This window comes from Cyanistes caeruleus, chromosome 2 (genome assembly GCF_971803275.1).
Source record: "Cyanistes caeruleus chromosome 2, bCyaCae1.hap1.1, whole genome shotgun sequence".
In the NCBI taxonomy this organism is placed as follows: Eukaryota; Metazoa; Chordata; class Aves; order Passeriformes; family Paridae; genus Cyanistes; species Cyanistes caeruleus.
The window spans coordinates 24,080,941-24,095,628 of NC_141702.1; the positions used below are offsets into that span (position 1 = coordinate 24,080,941).

General features: G+C 39.1%; 1 protein-coding gene across 11 annotated transcripts in view; it reads left to right on the forward strand.

Moving 5' to 3' along the window:
- MLIP (muscular LMNA interacting protein) overlaps window positions 1–14,688 on the forward strand; it is a 106,789-nt gene that overhangs the window by 74,477 nt on the left and 17,624 nt on the right. For 8 of the 11 annotated variants that reach the window (XM_086876094.1, XM_023922482.2, XM_023922479.2 and 5 more), the window contains 2 exons: window positions 197–241; window positions 6,010–6,135. In XM_086876094.1, the coding sequence (XP_086732220.1) occupies window positions 197–241; window positions 6,010–6,135 (171 nt within the window). The remainder of the gene's footprint in view (window positions 1–196; window positions 242–6,009; window positions 6,136–14,688) is intronic. The other 3 variants (XM_086876092.1, XM_023922484.2, XM_023922485.2) reach the window with 1 other exon arrangement.

Sequence of the window (14,688 nt, forward strand, 5' to 3'; positions counted from 1 at the left end):
ATTTGATTATATCTAGAAATAAACTGGAAATGAGAATGTTTTATATTCTCTCATACTGCATCATACTGTATCAGTGGGAAAAGCTTCTGTAGCTAAGCTAAGCCTAGTACTGTACAAAAAATAAATTTATTTTTGGTCATCATTATAATCACAAAGATATTGCATGTAATACTATATATCTTCATCTTTTTTTCAGGCCAACCTTAACAAATCGGTGCCTATAGTAACTGAGAGTCAGCTGGTATGTATCGCACAGATCTGATACACTGTTTTTCAAAATTTGCACAAGCACAGAATTTTATTAATTATTTTCTTTCTTAGTCCTTTGAAAAAAGCTCCAGTCAGTATCTTGTTACAAAGCTGCATTGCTTCTACAGAGCTGTATCAGTTTTATTTCTGCACTGAATACGCACCTGTTTTAAGTAGCTATAAATCTGGATACTACTTGTAAACCCATGGGCCAAATGCCACACTACAGTCATGCTGAATCTTGTGGTGTATGACAGCAGTAGAGTCGACTGCTGGTTCTTGGACTCTTTTAATATTCCACTTGTGCAATTTTAAGTGCAAAAAGATTCTAGCATCTATTTTCTTCTTACACTCTGTTTTACGTCAAAGCTGCTTTAACGAGTGAAAAGCAAGGGTAAGATCAAGTAAGAAAGGGAGATTATATATCAGATGTTCATTTTAGCTCTGATCACAATTTCATCTTGTTGGAGCCAAAATTTCTGAAGAAGAGTTGTAAGAGAAATCATGGAGCCTTCACAAGTGACAGTGACCACTAATGAATGCTTAGGGGAAAAAGGAGATGTAGATGAGAATTTTTTCCCTTTTATTTCAACTAATGGAGTCTTAGGGACTTCCTGAATCAATTTCTTCTTCTAGCAATCTTTGACTATATCTTCTTTCATTATTTTTTCCATTTTTTAAAAAATTTTGTTATATTTTGATATTTATTACATTCTCTAGCAACAAGCTTTACTTTTAAATTATGCATGTTGCAAAATAGTACTTTATTCCTTTGTTTTCAACCTATGACTTGAACTCAGGTCTTGCACTGAAATAGCAAATAATTTTTATTTCTTCCCTTTCTAAATAACATCAATTTTTTTCTAGGCATTAACAATAATACCTTGGCCTAACACTACCACTCATCTCTGTTTCACGTAGAAAATTAAAAATTGTTTGGTCACTCTTTGAAAAGCATGGATACTGTCCCATATCACCAATGACACTTCTTGCCCTTTTCTATATCTTTTTCAAAAGGTTTTTTTTTGAGATTGGGAAACTAAAACCATAAACTGCTCTTGTATAGCTCTGAATTCAGAACTTTACATTTTTTACATGCTTTACTATTTACATGCGGATGTGATAAGGTCCTTTATTGCCATTTCTATTCCTTTCTTAATGACTTATAGTACTTTATTTAGTTCTTCTTAATTGTATTGAGCAGCAAGCCAATGTTTGCACAGAACTGACAATAAAGTCAAGATATATTTCCTGACTAGTGGGAACAATTAGTTCATTGGTGCATGAGTATGAGCAAATTTAGGATGTAGTTTAGTTTTTTTCTGTGAAATGTGTCAGTTATGAATGCAGTTATCTCACCTGCTTTTTATCATTCAGTCACTCAGTCAGTACTATAAGATCTCTCTGTAACTATTTGCATCAATATTTTTAGTCCCCTAATAATTATTACCAGCAAACTTTGTCATCTTTCCAGACATTCTTTTCTATCTGACCTGCATCCATAATTCAAAGTCCAGATTCCCAAGCAGATCTCTGAGGAACTCTGTTTGTGTCTTGTTCCAACCCTGCCAAAGGTGGACAGGGACACCTTTAACTAGACCACATTGCTCAGAGCTCTATCCAACCTGACCAGGGTTGGGGCATCCACAGGTTCTCTGTGTTCTGGTGCCTCACCACTCTCACAGTAAATAATTTCTTCCTAATTCCTAATCTAAACCTGCCCTCTTTCAGTCAAATCCCTTTTGTCCTGCCACTGATGGAATGGGGTTGCAACTGGGACCTGAGCCACCAATTTCAGCAAGATCTCAGGGGCAACCAGTGTCATAATAACAGGGGAGAAAATTAGAGGTGAATGTGCCCATACATCTGCCAACATTCAGTCTTCTGACTTTTCAGACAGGTATTATACAAGGCTCATTTTCATGCAAAATGCCTTCTGTTCCTGAGGGAGGGTAGCCCTGTCCATGCTGCCAATAGAGATGCACCCCAGCCCAGCCTGTAGCTTACTTCTAATTGTGCACCTTGCTGACCTGGGCCAAACCCATTCCAGAGAATGCCCTGGCACTGGGTCAGTCAGCTGATTATGGGTCAGCTCTGGAACTTGTGCTTTGGCCCTGTGTATTTTGCTGAAAGTTCTGTACACATATGATGGCAGCCCAGTGCTACCATAGCAGCCTTTCCCATTTTAGATGTTGTTGTAGGAAGACCAACAGTTTCCTTGGCAAAACTTAGTTTTAGATTGTTTCTCAGCATGTCAGCTGTGACATTTGTCATCAAAGAGAGGGTTCAAGTTCTTAGTTTTGGATCAAAGATTTTATGTACCTTGTCAGGGTGCTAATAAAGTGTTTAGAATTCTGGTTGCTGGCTGATATCTGTCACTCTGTTAGCAGTGTCAGACACAGACATATGACTCAGTCAGCACTTGAGTACATGATGTTGTTTAGAAAATGCTTCCTTAAAAACATTTCTACAGCATGCCTTTGCAAGAGCTTTCTTACAAAAGAAGAGTAGCTTATCCTTGACGATTTCAGATACCACAATAGGCTTTTAATTGCATGGTTACATGGTGTGGAGGAGTGCTAGAAGGCCACATGTCCTTTGTCTGCAAAATAATGACGTGATAACAGCAGTACCATTCTTTTTAAATTTATATTTACTTTTATATTGAAATCCAGACATTTTACAGATGCTTTTCAGAAAAATACAGTTGATAGAAAAATAAATATTTTTTGGTGAATCCTACAAGATATAGTCATGAACTATGGACTATAAATTCATTAAATAAGCACTGCATCTTTGAAAAAGTTGGTCTTTGTAATGAAAATGTTTTTGATGCAGCTTGATAGTTACTACTCTTTAAAAAAATTAATATCACTGCATGGCTGATTTTTTTGCTTTCAGTTGAATATTTTTCTTACTTGATGAGACAAATGAATGTGTCCCTATCTGTGGAGAGGAGGGAGAGTAGAAAACACAAATCTAAGTGAATATATTTTGCTCACTGGGTCTTGCTCTGCCCGGATGTGTTGTGCACCTGCCTGCCTCTGCTGCTTTCACAAAACGCCCTCCACACCCTCCCCTCCAATGAACATCCTTCTTGCCTTGTCCTTGCTGGATGCCTACAGATCTTGTTTTAAGGTGATCCATGACTCAGTTTACATTCTATGTCCAGCAATCTCAGATGCATCACTTTAAGCTTACTTTCATCGTAAGCTTCTCTTTTTCCAGACTGACCGATGAAGTGTATTGCTCTTATAAACAGCATGGTGTTATTACGTATACATATTTATCTTATAAATAAATCTAATAGCGAATCAAGTTTCTTTGCATTTTTATACCTGTCTAGATACTGAGGATGGGGAGCTGTGACAACATTTATTTCTCAGTCCCAACTGGCCAAGCTGCCCCTATGTGCTGCAACCACAGCATTGAGAAGGAACTCAATGGCAGTCCCGTTGTTACCTACATAAGTTTTGACAGAAACCTATTTTCTATGGGTTATTCATAACAGAGCAGAATACAACTGACTCATTTAAAAGTTTAAATTCCATCACATGTCTTTGAAGGCTTGACTACTTTTAAAATTCCAGTGAGAAAGTATACTTTTTCTTCCTTTTCTGGCTGACTGAACATGTCTATTTTAAAATTATTCCTTAGCCTCCATTTAGAATTTATGCCACAATCCATCTTGTCAGATTTTACTGTTAGAATTAAAAAAAAATCATAGATATACTAAATTGAGAAGTTAATAGTCAAATTTTTTGGTTGACTGCTTGCTAACCAAGGAATTTTTTTCTTGATTAAACAATCCAATTCATCTGAAATGATGGGTATCACATATCCATGCTGATCAGATTGTCTAAAATTGTACTTTTCCAGCTGAACTCTTAAAGATACTGTCATTCTGTCACTGAGGTGAGTGGCTCTAGTGCTGGCATGATCGGCAGTGGAGAGCTCCAGTGGGGTGCACAGAGGGGCTTCCCACACCAGGGGAACCTCAGAGGGAGCTGGAGAGAAGAACTGGCTGGATGGCCAGGCTCAGAGAGTGGTGTTGAATGAGTTAAATCTGGCTGGTGGCCAGTCACAAGGGGTGTTCCCCAAGGCTCAGTGTTGAAGCCTGCTCTGCTTAGTACCTTTATTGATGATCTATATGAGAGGATTTAATGCACCTTCAGCCAGTTTGCACGTTGAGCATTGATCTTCTGGGTAGGAGGGCTCTGTGCAGAGGGATCTGGACAGGCTGGGTGGATGGGCTGAGGCCAATTGTATGAAGTTCAACAAGGCCAAGTGCCAGCTCCTACTTTTGGGTCACAACAACCCCATGCAGAGCTACAGGCTGGGGGCAGAGTGGCTGGAAAGGGGACCAGTGGGAAAGGAGCTGGAGGTGCTGATCAACAGCAGCTGAACTGAGCCAGCTTGTGCCCAGGTGGCCAGGAAGGCAGTGGCATCCTGGCCTGTGTCAGCAGTAGTGTGGCCAGCAGGAGCAGGGCAGGGATTGTCCCCCTGCACTGGGCACTGCTGAGGCCACACCTGGAGTGCTGTGTCCAGCTCTGGGCCCCTCACTGTGAGAGACACTGAGGGGCTGGAGTGAGTCCAGGGAAGGGCAACAGAGCTGGGGAAGGGTCTGGGGCACGAGTCCTGTGAGGAGCAGCTGAGGGAGCTGGGGGTGTTCAGCCTGGAGAAAAGGAAGGTCAGGGGAGACTTTTCACTCTCTACAAGTGCCTGAAAGGAGATTGTAGTGAGGTAGTGATAGGACAAAAGGAAATGATTTCAATTCATGTCAGGGAATGTTTATACTGAATGTTAAGAAAGATTCCTTCAGGCTGCACAGGGAAGTGGTTGAATCTGCATCCACGGAGGAATTTAAAAGATGTGTAGCTGTGGCTCTTAATAATATAATTTACTGGCGGACTTGGCAGTGGTAGGTCATTGGTGGGACTCTATTATCTTAGAGGCCTTTTCCATTCCAAACAATTCTATTCTACATTTGTATCATTTACAGTACCTAAAATCAATAATATATCTCCAGTTTCAGTACTCTGTCTTAACATTTCTACTCCTTTGACATAATATTCTGCAGGTATTTCAAAGATGTGTAGATGGAGTGCTCAGGTACATGGTTTAGTTGTGAACTTGGCAGTATTAGGTTTATGGTTGGACTCAATGATTGTAAGGGTCTTTTCCAACCTATGTGATTCAGTGACTCTATGACTCTATAAAATCCAGCATTTAATCATTGGTATTGTTCCCCAGTAAGACTTTTCCTAATATGTGTCTGCCTGGGTGTAAGTTAACAGCATCACAGGTTGTCCTCCCTTGTTTCACAGTTACTGTTTTGAGGAGCCCAGTGTGAAACCAGATGTGTGACTGTGCATAAAGTGTGACTTGAACTTATCAAACTGCAGTGAACAGCCAGAAAAAAAAAACAACAAACCAAAACAGCCAGCAAAACCCACAAAACACTGTCTGACAGCTTGGTAGCTACTTTTTGTTAGAAATAAACACATGCCAACATTGAAGTTCTGTGCCTAAAAGCAGCTCTTGGCACTTTTGCCCGCAATCTGTATTAGAAGTAGTCCAGGCAGCATGACACCTGAATAACTTTGGTGGTGAAACACATCATTAATATTTTTTTCCAAAATAACATAGTCAGTACAGCCCTACCAGAATTGACTTGTCAAACAAATATTCTCTAAATTGTAAGGTATTTTATGTGATTCTTCTTCCATCTCTTTTCTCCTGGGTGTGCTATGGGTCAAGACAAAACCTGGTGTCATTCGTCCTGTGCTGGTGAAAGGAAAGAGTGCACAGCAAAAGGAGGAGCCCTATCAACCCAATCCTTTTAAAAAGTACCTTGAAGAAATCAGTGATCAAAATATTGAGCAGGTGAGTAGCTCTCACTCTGAAGGATTTTGTAGCCTCAGCTAGTTTCCTTAAAGATGAAGGAATAAACACAGATGCTTGTTTTGTCCTGGTCTTATTTTTTTTTTTCTTTTTTGCAAAGTTAGATGATTCCCCAGGGGGCACCTGGCTCCTAAAGAAAAGTCTTCAAGCTGAGATGGGCAGCTGGGCTTTCTACAGGGCCATTTTTTCTGGTATAAAACCTGTATGTTGAGGAGAGGATATTTTCATGAAGTCTGTAAGAAACATTGTAAAAATAGGGTTGAAATACTGTTCTCCCAGTGAAACAGATGTCTAGATCTTACCTACTAAAAAGTGCTTCCTTCACCTGGGCCCAGACCTGAATCCTCTCTGAAGAGAAATGAAGCAAGGATTGGGCAAGGTTCACAACTTCCTCTCCAAGGGAGACTGCAGAGGAGCCCCAGTGTGTTTGTGTTTCACTTCCAGTGCATAGCTCCCCCAGGTCCATATCCATGTCCCTCCACAGCTTGGGGGTTCAGTTCTACCACATGTGATGGGCAGCAAACATGCTGTCTTCTCCCACAGCTCTCTGCATGAAGCCATAGGATTACTTTGCAAAAACACATCTTGAACTGTGCTGATGAGGCATTATCTTAGAGAAACTCCAGATAAATGGCTGTGACAGCCTTTTCTCATACATGTGTGTTTGTGTGCATTATTGGGAAAAAACACTTAAACATGATTCAAAATCTGAATGTCCCTTTAAGAGTTTCTTATTAACCTATTCAGTATGTTCCAAGTCTTCCATCTGGAGGGAAGTAAAATGAAGCCAATAGTCCTCTTGTCAGACACAATGTGAATAAAATACCTTACTAATTGAATTTGTCTTACTCCTGTGCCTCACTACTCACATTAGACATTTTAGCAATGGCAGCCCTCTCTTCTTCCTTTTAAAACAGAATTTAATTAAGAATTTAATTTTAGCTCTTTCCATTCCTCTCCATAGCTGTAACTTGATGTAAAAAAATCCAAGAACTTCTCAAGAGTACTGAAGCAGTACAGATAATTGTGGTATATGTGGGCTCCAGCAACACATTTGGGTGGCATCAGAAGGTTTCCATAGAATTTAGAGTTCATATAAAATATAAGAAAAACATGAATAAAATTAGTGGTTTACAATTTGAACTTTTGAGATTGAAAATTAATATTTGAGTTCAGTGACTATGAGTGAGTTGATAATGAGTTATTCATGCTTTAACTTACTGAAAGCCTTCTGATGCCAAGGTACTGTGCTGCCATTTTCCTGGGATGAAAGAGCAGGAGAGTCATCTGGACATGTTGCCAGAGAGCTTTTGCCCTAGGCTACCTCAGCAGAGCCTTCCTGTAAAGTCAGGGGCAGTTCAGACCTTCCTTTCATCAGGGCTGGACACTGATTACACTGGCTATAGTTTCACTGATGAAAGGATTATGTAATCACCAAACGTCATCTTTTCAGACAAGTACAAATCTGGGGTTATTGCTAGAGCTTGAAGCATTATGACATTTGAACCTAACTGTGGAAACCAATCAACTTACACTTTATAAATTACTTGTGGCACATATTACTGAAATACTGAGAGCATAGTAAGTCCAACGTTGTTATTACAACAGAAAGCAAAATTATTTCATATAAAAACTGCACATTAAAATGAACAAAACAAATGCTGCACTGTCTTTAATAGAAGGAAAAGTTAATTTCACAATTAATAGCTTCAGTTTTGCTTCTGTTATTTAAATGAATTATGTTGTACAGTATATAGTACCAAAAAATTGGTATTTTTGTCCCAAGCTTAGTAAAACTACTAAAAAGGTTGCTGTAAAATACTTATTATTTTAGAAGATCTTTATTAAGACATCTTTGTTCTGAAAAAAGAAGTAGTGACTTGTATTCAGATGGATTCACTTAACAGAAACTGGTTTTGTTTGTGTGAGAAGTGGCTATATGATTCTCATCATGGTCTCATAGAACAATTCATAGCATAATAATATGTGGATCTAGGGAAAAGATTAAAGTGCTGAACAAGACAGCATATTTCAGCTCCTGCCTCCCAGGGTAGGTTCATGCTGCTGATATCATATCCCTTGTGGGTAGAAGAGACTTGGATGCCCAAGTGAGGATGTTCACAATATTACAGCACCTGTGGAACTTTCAGGAGGGGTTTTAGTGCCTACAGGAGGGCTGCAGCACTGACTGTGGAACTGGGCTTGGTGCCAAGACAACAGCTTGAAAATTGCTCTGGTTGTCTCTAACCATGGGGTTTTTAGCTTGTGAAGACTAATGACTCATTCTCCCCCTTCACCTGCTCTCAGTAAAAGCATTTTTGGCTGCATGGAGGGTAACATACAAAGAGGGGGAGTTCTTCCTACCAATATTTCCCCTAAACTGGGTAAATTTACTGCTTTCATGGGATATAACAGCTGGAAATTAAAACTAGGAGACTGGGAGCAAGGCATTCTGCTCCCTGTGGAAGAGATGTTGCTAATCTGTCCTCAGATAAGAACTTAGCAGGCATTGACTGTGGCTGTGGGCCAAAGTGCTTATACTGTTACAGATTTTCCCTGTTTTTCTTTGAAGATTTTCCCAGTCATGCTGGGAGATTCAGCTCTTACATTTCTATTTTCTCCCTCTCTCTGAGTTTTCTTTTCCTTTCTTTCTAATACCGTTGCCAACAACAACCTCTCTAGGTAACGCTACTGCCTCTCCTTCACGTAGCCCATCTTGAAAGGACAGACCCTTTCAGTCTACATCTTTGAGGAGGGTAGAGAGTAGATGAGATTCCAGATGGCATCAGCTTTATTAATTTATCTCTTTTGATTTTTCTTAGACCTCTGCAGTACCTCCCTGCCCTGCCAAACCTCTCAGTGTGACACTGAGCACAGTGTCTATGTGGGTGACATTCAGTTTGAGACATAATGATGCAGCCAGCTGTAACTGCTGACCTTCAGCTTCACATCTCTGTGTTGAGCACACTGTTTTCTGCACACCAGAGAGTAGCTTGTTTGCTTTTCATTTCATTAAGAAATGTTGCTATGTGGAAAAGTCCATTTTCTTTAAAAAAATTAGCAGTTTTTTCCTTAAACAAGTAGATGATCTCATGCAAATAATCCAAAGTAGTTAACAGAGAAAAAAAAATTATCTAAATTAGTTAGTAAAGAAAGGATGTAGCTCAGCTCACAGATATCTTTCATCATCTGTGTTCTGGGCACAATGTAGATTGTAATACAGATTGTAAATATAGATTTACATTCATGTGCCAAAAATATTTATAAACCAAGGAAAAAAACCGCAATTTATTTTTTTTTTTTTCTTCATGTTAGCATACTCTACCATGTTTTTTCTTTTTTCCCCTGAGGACCTATACAACTGGTACTACTGTTACATTGTGCATATCCACCCCTCAAACACTTTTTACAGACCGAGTGTATTATTTTTGAGGTTGCAATCCAACAGTATTAAGCTTCCCACATCTTTAAATGCCTTTACTGGAGATTGTATTTTTCCCATCATGAGAAAGAATTTTTTTCCTCTCAGTACATTTCAGTAGCATTCCAGGAATTGTCTAAATATGTTCCACCTCATTCAGAAAAGAACCATGAAATACACTGGAACTGGATATAACTCTGTAGCAGTGCTGATTTGACAGCTTTATGAAGGTTTTGATTTGAATCAAAAATTCAATTTGAAACAAAATTCATACTCTTGCAAATATTTATTAGCAAGAATGTTTACAGACCCCCTTGTCATTTAAAAAATAAATTACTTTGGGCAATGGAAGAAGAAAGATAAGGATGAACTAAAGAGATATTAGCTACGTTTGGTGTGAACCTGTGTGACCAGTTTGCAAAGGTTTATCATTAACAGAAGCAGGAAGAAGCAGAAGAGGCACGGCAGGAGGCAAGGCTGGTACGAAGCGGCTGAGCAGCTGCCGGGCTCTGATCCGCTCTTTGCTCATGCTCACTCTTTCGGTGGGCGATGCTTTAGCTTCTGCTGGAACTAATCACAGCTCTTGTCACAAATTTTCTGGCTCTTTGGCTCAAATGCACGGCACAGTGGCGTTTCTGGTCTAGACATCCAACCAACTGGGTGAGAATCCAGGATGTATTGTGTCAACAGCCTTGACAAAATCTAAGTGCAACATGTGTGCCAAAACCTGGGTATGCCTCCTTGACTCTATCCCAAATCTTTTGAAAATCTCTTTTTAAAAAGGATTTTATCCTTTAGTCACAAAAAGAGCATACGTATTGGGTTTTCTTAACCAGAAACACTATTAACTATTGATAACTTAGAGCAGCAAAAAATAATGTGTATGCACCTTCACTGGTCTAACATTTAAAGGTCTCAAAAGTCTTGTTGAGTCCTGCTAAAAACCCTGGAGTGCTTCAGCTCATATACAGATACAGCCATCTTTTGTACCTTTCAGACACTGTTTTTACATTGGTTTTGTTTCTGTTTCATTACATCTCCCAAATACGATCATTTTATCCTAGCACAGGATCCTTACCTATGAGATAAAATGGTGCAAGACAAGCACTTTACTTTCTGCCCAAACTTCCTTTTTTTTTGTACCCATTAATTTGTTTCTGTTTACTTTATTTTCATAGAAGATTGGTCTCCTGCACTCTCTATATCCAGCTAAACCGATCCCTCCAGCTAAATCTCCTTTGTGTCCTCCATCCATCTCCCCTACTGACTGTCCAAACCCTGAACCTTTCAACCATTTCTCTTCCATTGTGTATGATATTCATGAGAATCCTTATAGCCCTTACAGACAGAACTTTTTGCACAATAAGGCAAGCATCCAGTATAGTGTGATTCAAGATCTTTGTAGGGTGTTATCCTTTTAATTCTAGGCAGAATTCAGCTGAGTCATCAGGATTCAGTGCTGGCAAGTGCTATGGGAGATGCATCTCAGATGAGCCCGTGCCCAACTTCCCTGGAGGTATTGCAGCTTTTCCTTTCCCTGACACAGTTCTTGTTGGGTCTTGCTTTCTCTAGACCATCTAGGACAGGCTCCACTCTTCATTCAAACTATTTCTTCTCTAAAACAGAAATAATGTATTTCATCCCACATGCTCAGATTAGTTTTAACATTTACCCATTACCCTAAAGTATTGGGGTATTTCTTTTTTTCTTGGTGATTGAGAGAAAGGAGACTAATCTGGGAGAAATGCAGACTTTTCCAGTGGCTCTCTGTTATCCTGACAAGCAGTGTTCTCTTGCCAGTACAAAATGAATGATGTTATTGCTGACATTTTTATCTTCTTTGGAACAGCATTGGAGAAGTTGGACAAAAATCTCTGTAGTCCAAGGTGTGTTGGTTACAAGGCTGGCTAATGAGCTTTGTAAGGTGAAAATTGTGTCCTATGCTTTAACAGAAGTATTTTTGATGAGCAGCTGACAGAAGGTATTTACAGTATCTCAAGAGAGCCCCTGCCCTAGAAAAGTATCTGTTGTGGAACTTCATAAAAGATGCTGTTTGGAACCTCTCAGATGCATCCCTTCTATTTCCTCTTTTGCTAGCACTGAATCTGTCTGCAAATGATCCAACCTTGTTTCCAGGAGAGACTATCCCACTTTGAGATGTACAGTGTACTTTGTTTGGGATGCAAGAGGTAAAAATGTAGGAATTGAGTGCTTTTTCTTTAGGCTATATCATGATTTCTTCTTCAGGGGAAGTACCAGGGTGAAATGTGTGTCACTAGTTTCAGGCACACTTGACAGGGATTCAAGACTGCTTGGGAAAGATGTATCATCTCTGCAGAGAATGCATGTTGATCAGCACTTAGACTCTAAAGGAATACCTGGAAATGCCTTTCTCTCTCCATCATAGAAACATGGTCTGGGTTAATAGGCAATGTCAACTGTGTTTGATACTGGCCCCTCCTTCCTGTGGGATTTACAGAATTTACCATTTTACCCACTTCTGAAGATGAACCAGAACTAAAATGAAAACTAAAATCAACCTTCCATTCTGTCTTTGACACATCCTGAACAAAAGCACCTTTTCACATCTTAGAGACTCGTTTAAACAGAAGAAAAGTTTTGTTTAAATTTTTTACTGAACTGGGCTGGCATATTTACTTAGGCAGAAAAGATTTTACATTAATGTATTTTTGACAAGTCTTCTGGTTCATTGAAGCAATTCACATGAACAAACAAATAGTTCATATGACCAACACAAACGTTTTTTATAATGAAAGTAGGTATTTACTGTTGCCAATGAAAACAATGCTAAAAACTCAGAAATTTGAATATAAAAGTGAATAAGTCAGGAAAAATGTATCTGAAGATAACTAAGTGTAATTTTTTATTATATCATGTCAGCTGTTCTTTGGCAAACATAATAGTCAGATGTCAATGCTGTGATTTTTGAATACAAACAGAGGTTTTTTCATCCCAAAAAGCAAATATTCATCAGTTAGAATTTTTTCATGTTTCTGTTTAGGTCTATCATATTAACACTCATTGATAACCAAAGGTAGATTAATTTTGATTTTTTTTCTCATGATCAATATTTAATATTTGAATCAGTATATGGTGATAAAATTTTCCTGTTATTTCCTGTACCACCCAACTGAAGTCTAAGGTATTAATATTTTCAAAAAGAAATTATTTCATTTATTGTCATAAATACTTGCATTAGCAGAAAACAGTGCAGCTGACACAGGGTAAGTTGTTGAAATTTCAAACAGTTAGACCCATTCTGTAAACAACATCCTGACAGCATGGGAATTTCTGTTCTCTACTAAACCTGGACTGTTTTCTCTGTTTGTTCGCTGGAGTTTCCCCTTTCACTTCTCATCCTTTAGGATAAGGAGTGATATGCAGTGACTCACTCACTGTCTCTCCAGCCACCCAGTACACACGTGGTCAGTGTCCACAGGGTCAATCTATGAATGTTAAGTTCCTAATTATATATTGTGTTTTGCTTTACCTTCCACTAGAGGGCAAAACCTACTGGTATAAATTCTTATAACCATTCATAATATGTAAAAAATACAGTATTGAAAAGGGACAGGAGGTCACAGTGAATGAAATTATTCTCCACCTGCACTATTGTTAAAAAATTACCTTAAACAAGTGTTCCCTCAGAAATGGAAAATTGGAAATGGGAAATGGAAAACAAACAAACCAAACAAAAAATGATTAGCTATGTCTTATATTAGGGAGACTGGATATGGTGAGGATCCAAAACCTGGATCATTTAATTTGTTGGCTCAGGGTATAAGATAAGATCATCTGTAATGATCTGAAATGCTTATTGGAAGGGCACTGTGGTGTTGTTTAGGCAGTCTTGACTTGGTGCCAGATGTTTTTTTTTTAAGTACCTGAACCTCCATAGGTGATGAAATTACACAGATGAAGCTGAAAGATAGGCCAGGCAGTTTTTGTGGATTATAACTGTTCAAAGTGATGAAATACCTAACCTGTGTCCCAAATAATTTCAAAATGTAATTTTAGTATTTGATAGGAAGAGGCAGTGGGAACCAAGTATTGTGTCTCTCTCCTCATGCCTGTACACAGGCTACTTCTGAAATAAAAATGTTTACTTAATGTCCACTTAAGTGAGCTGATTCAGTTCTTACTTGCCTTGTTATCTCTCTTGTTCTATGCTTCCCCACCCTATTGTCCAGCCACCAGGTGCTGCTGCTCTTATTTTAACTCCTCAAACACAAATAATTACATGAGTTAAAAGTTTTATTATTAAGAAAGCTTCTTTTCCTTTTGATTGCAATAAAACAACTCAGGAAAAAGGAACTGTATACAAGTATTGCAGTGATGGAGAGTCTGAGGAAATGTGGAGCTCTGTGGTTTACTCCAAAGCATGGTTCTGATGGGAATCTTTCCAGTCATTAAGGGACAACTGTGGAAGAGCACCACCCTGCACCTGGGATATTGTGTCCAGAATTCAAAAAAAGATGAACAGACAGACTAGTGAGAGTCCAAAGAAGGGCCACAGATGTGATCAAAGGACTGAGAAGGAGAACCTGCCCTATGAAGAAGGACTGGAGGAGTTAAGTCTTTTCTTCCTGGAGAAAGGAGGGCTCAGGGAGGACCTCCTCACATGATCCCAATACTTAAAAAATTGTTTTGGAGAGGACAAAGGCTTTATCTTCTCATGGAGCTACATGGTACCACAAGGTACAAGAGTTTCAGCCAGCAGTAGGAGAGGATTCATCTTGTTATACAAAAGTGGTTTTTTTGGTGAGAGGGACCAATCACTGGAACAACCTCTGTAGGGATGTGTAGAGTCCCCACCACAGGTGGTTTTCGAGATGTGTTTGGACAGGGTAACTGTCCAAACTTCACTAGCTAGGTAACTTCACCTAGGCTCTCCCTCAAAAGGCTGGGACCTTCCAATCTGTGCTGTTCTAATGTTGTATGATTTATAGGAGGCACAACAGATGTAAATACCTGTCAGGGCAGAGATTTTAGAAAATCAGCTATTTTTTGAAGGAGAAAGGAATGACCTACTCAAGTGAAGAGGCAAGAAAGGAGTGGATGTAGCTTCCACAGCCTCTAAGTCCCTAGTGACT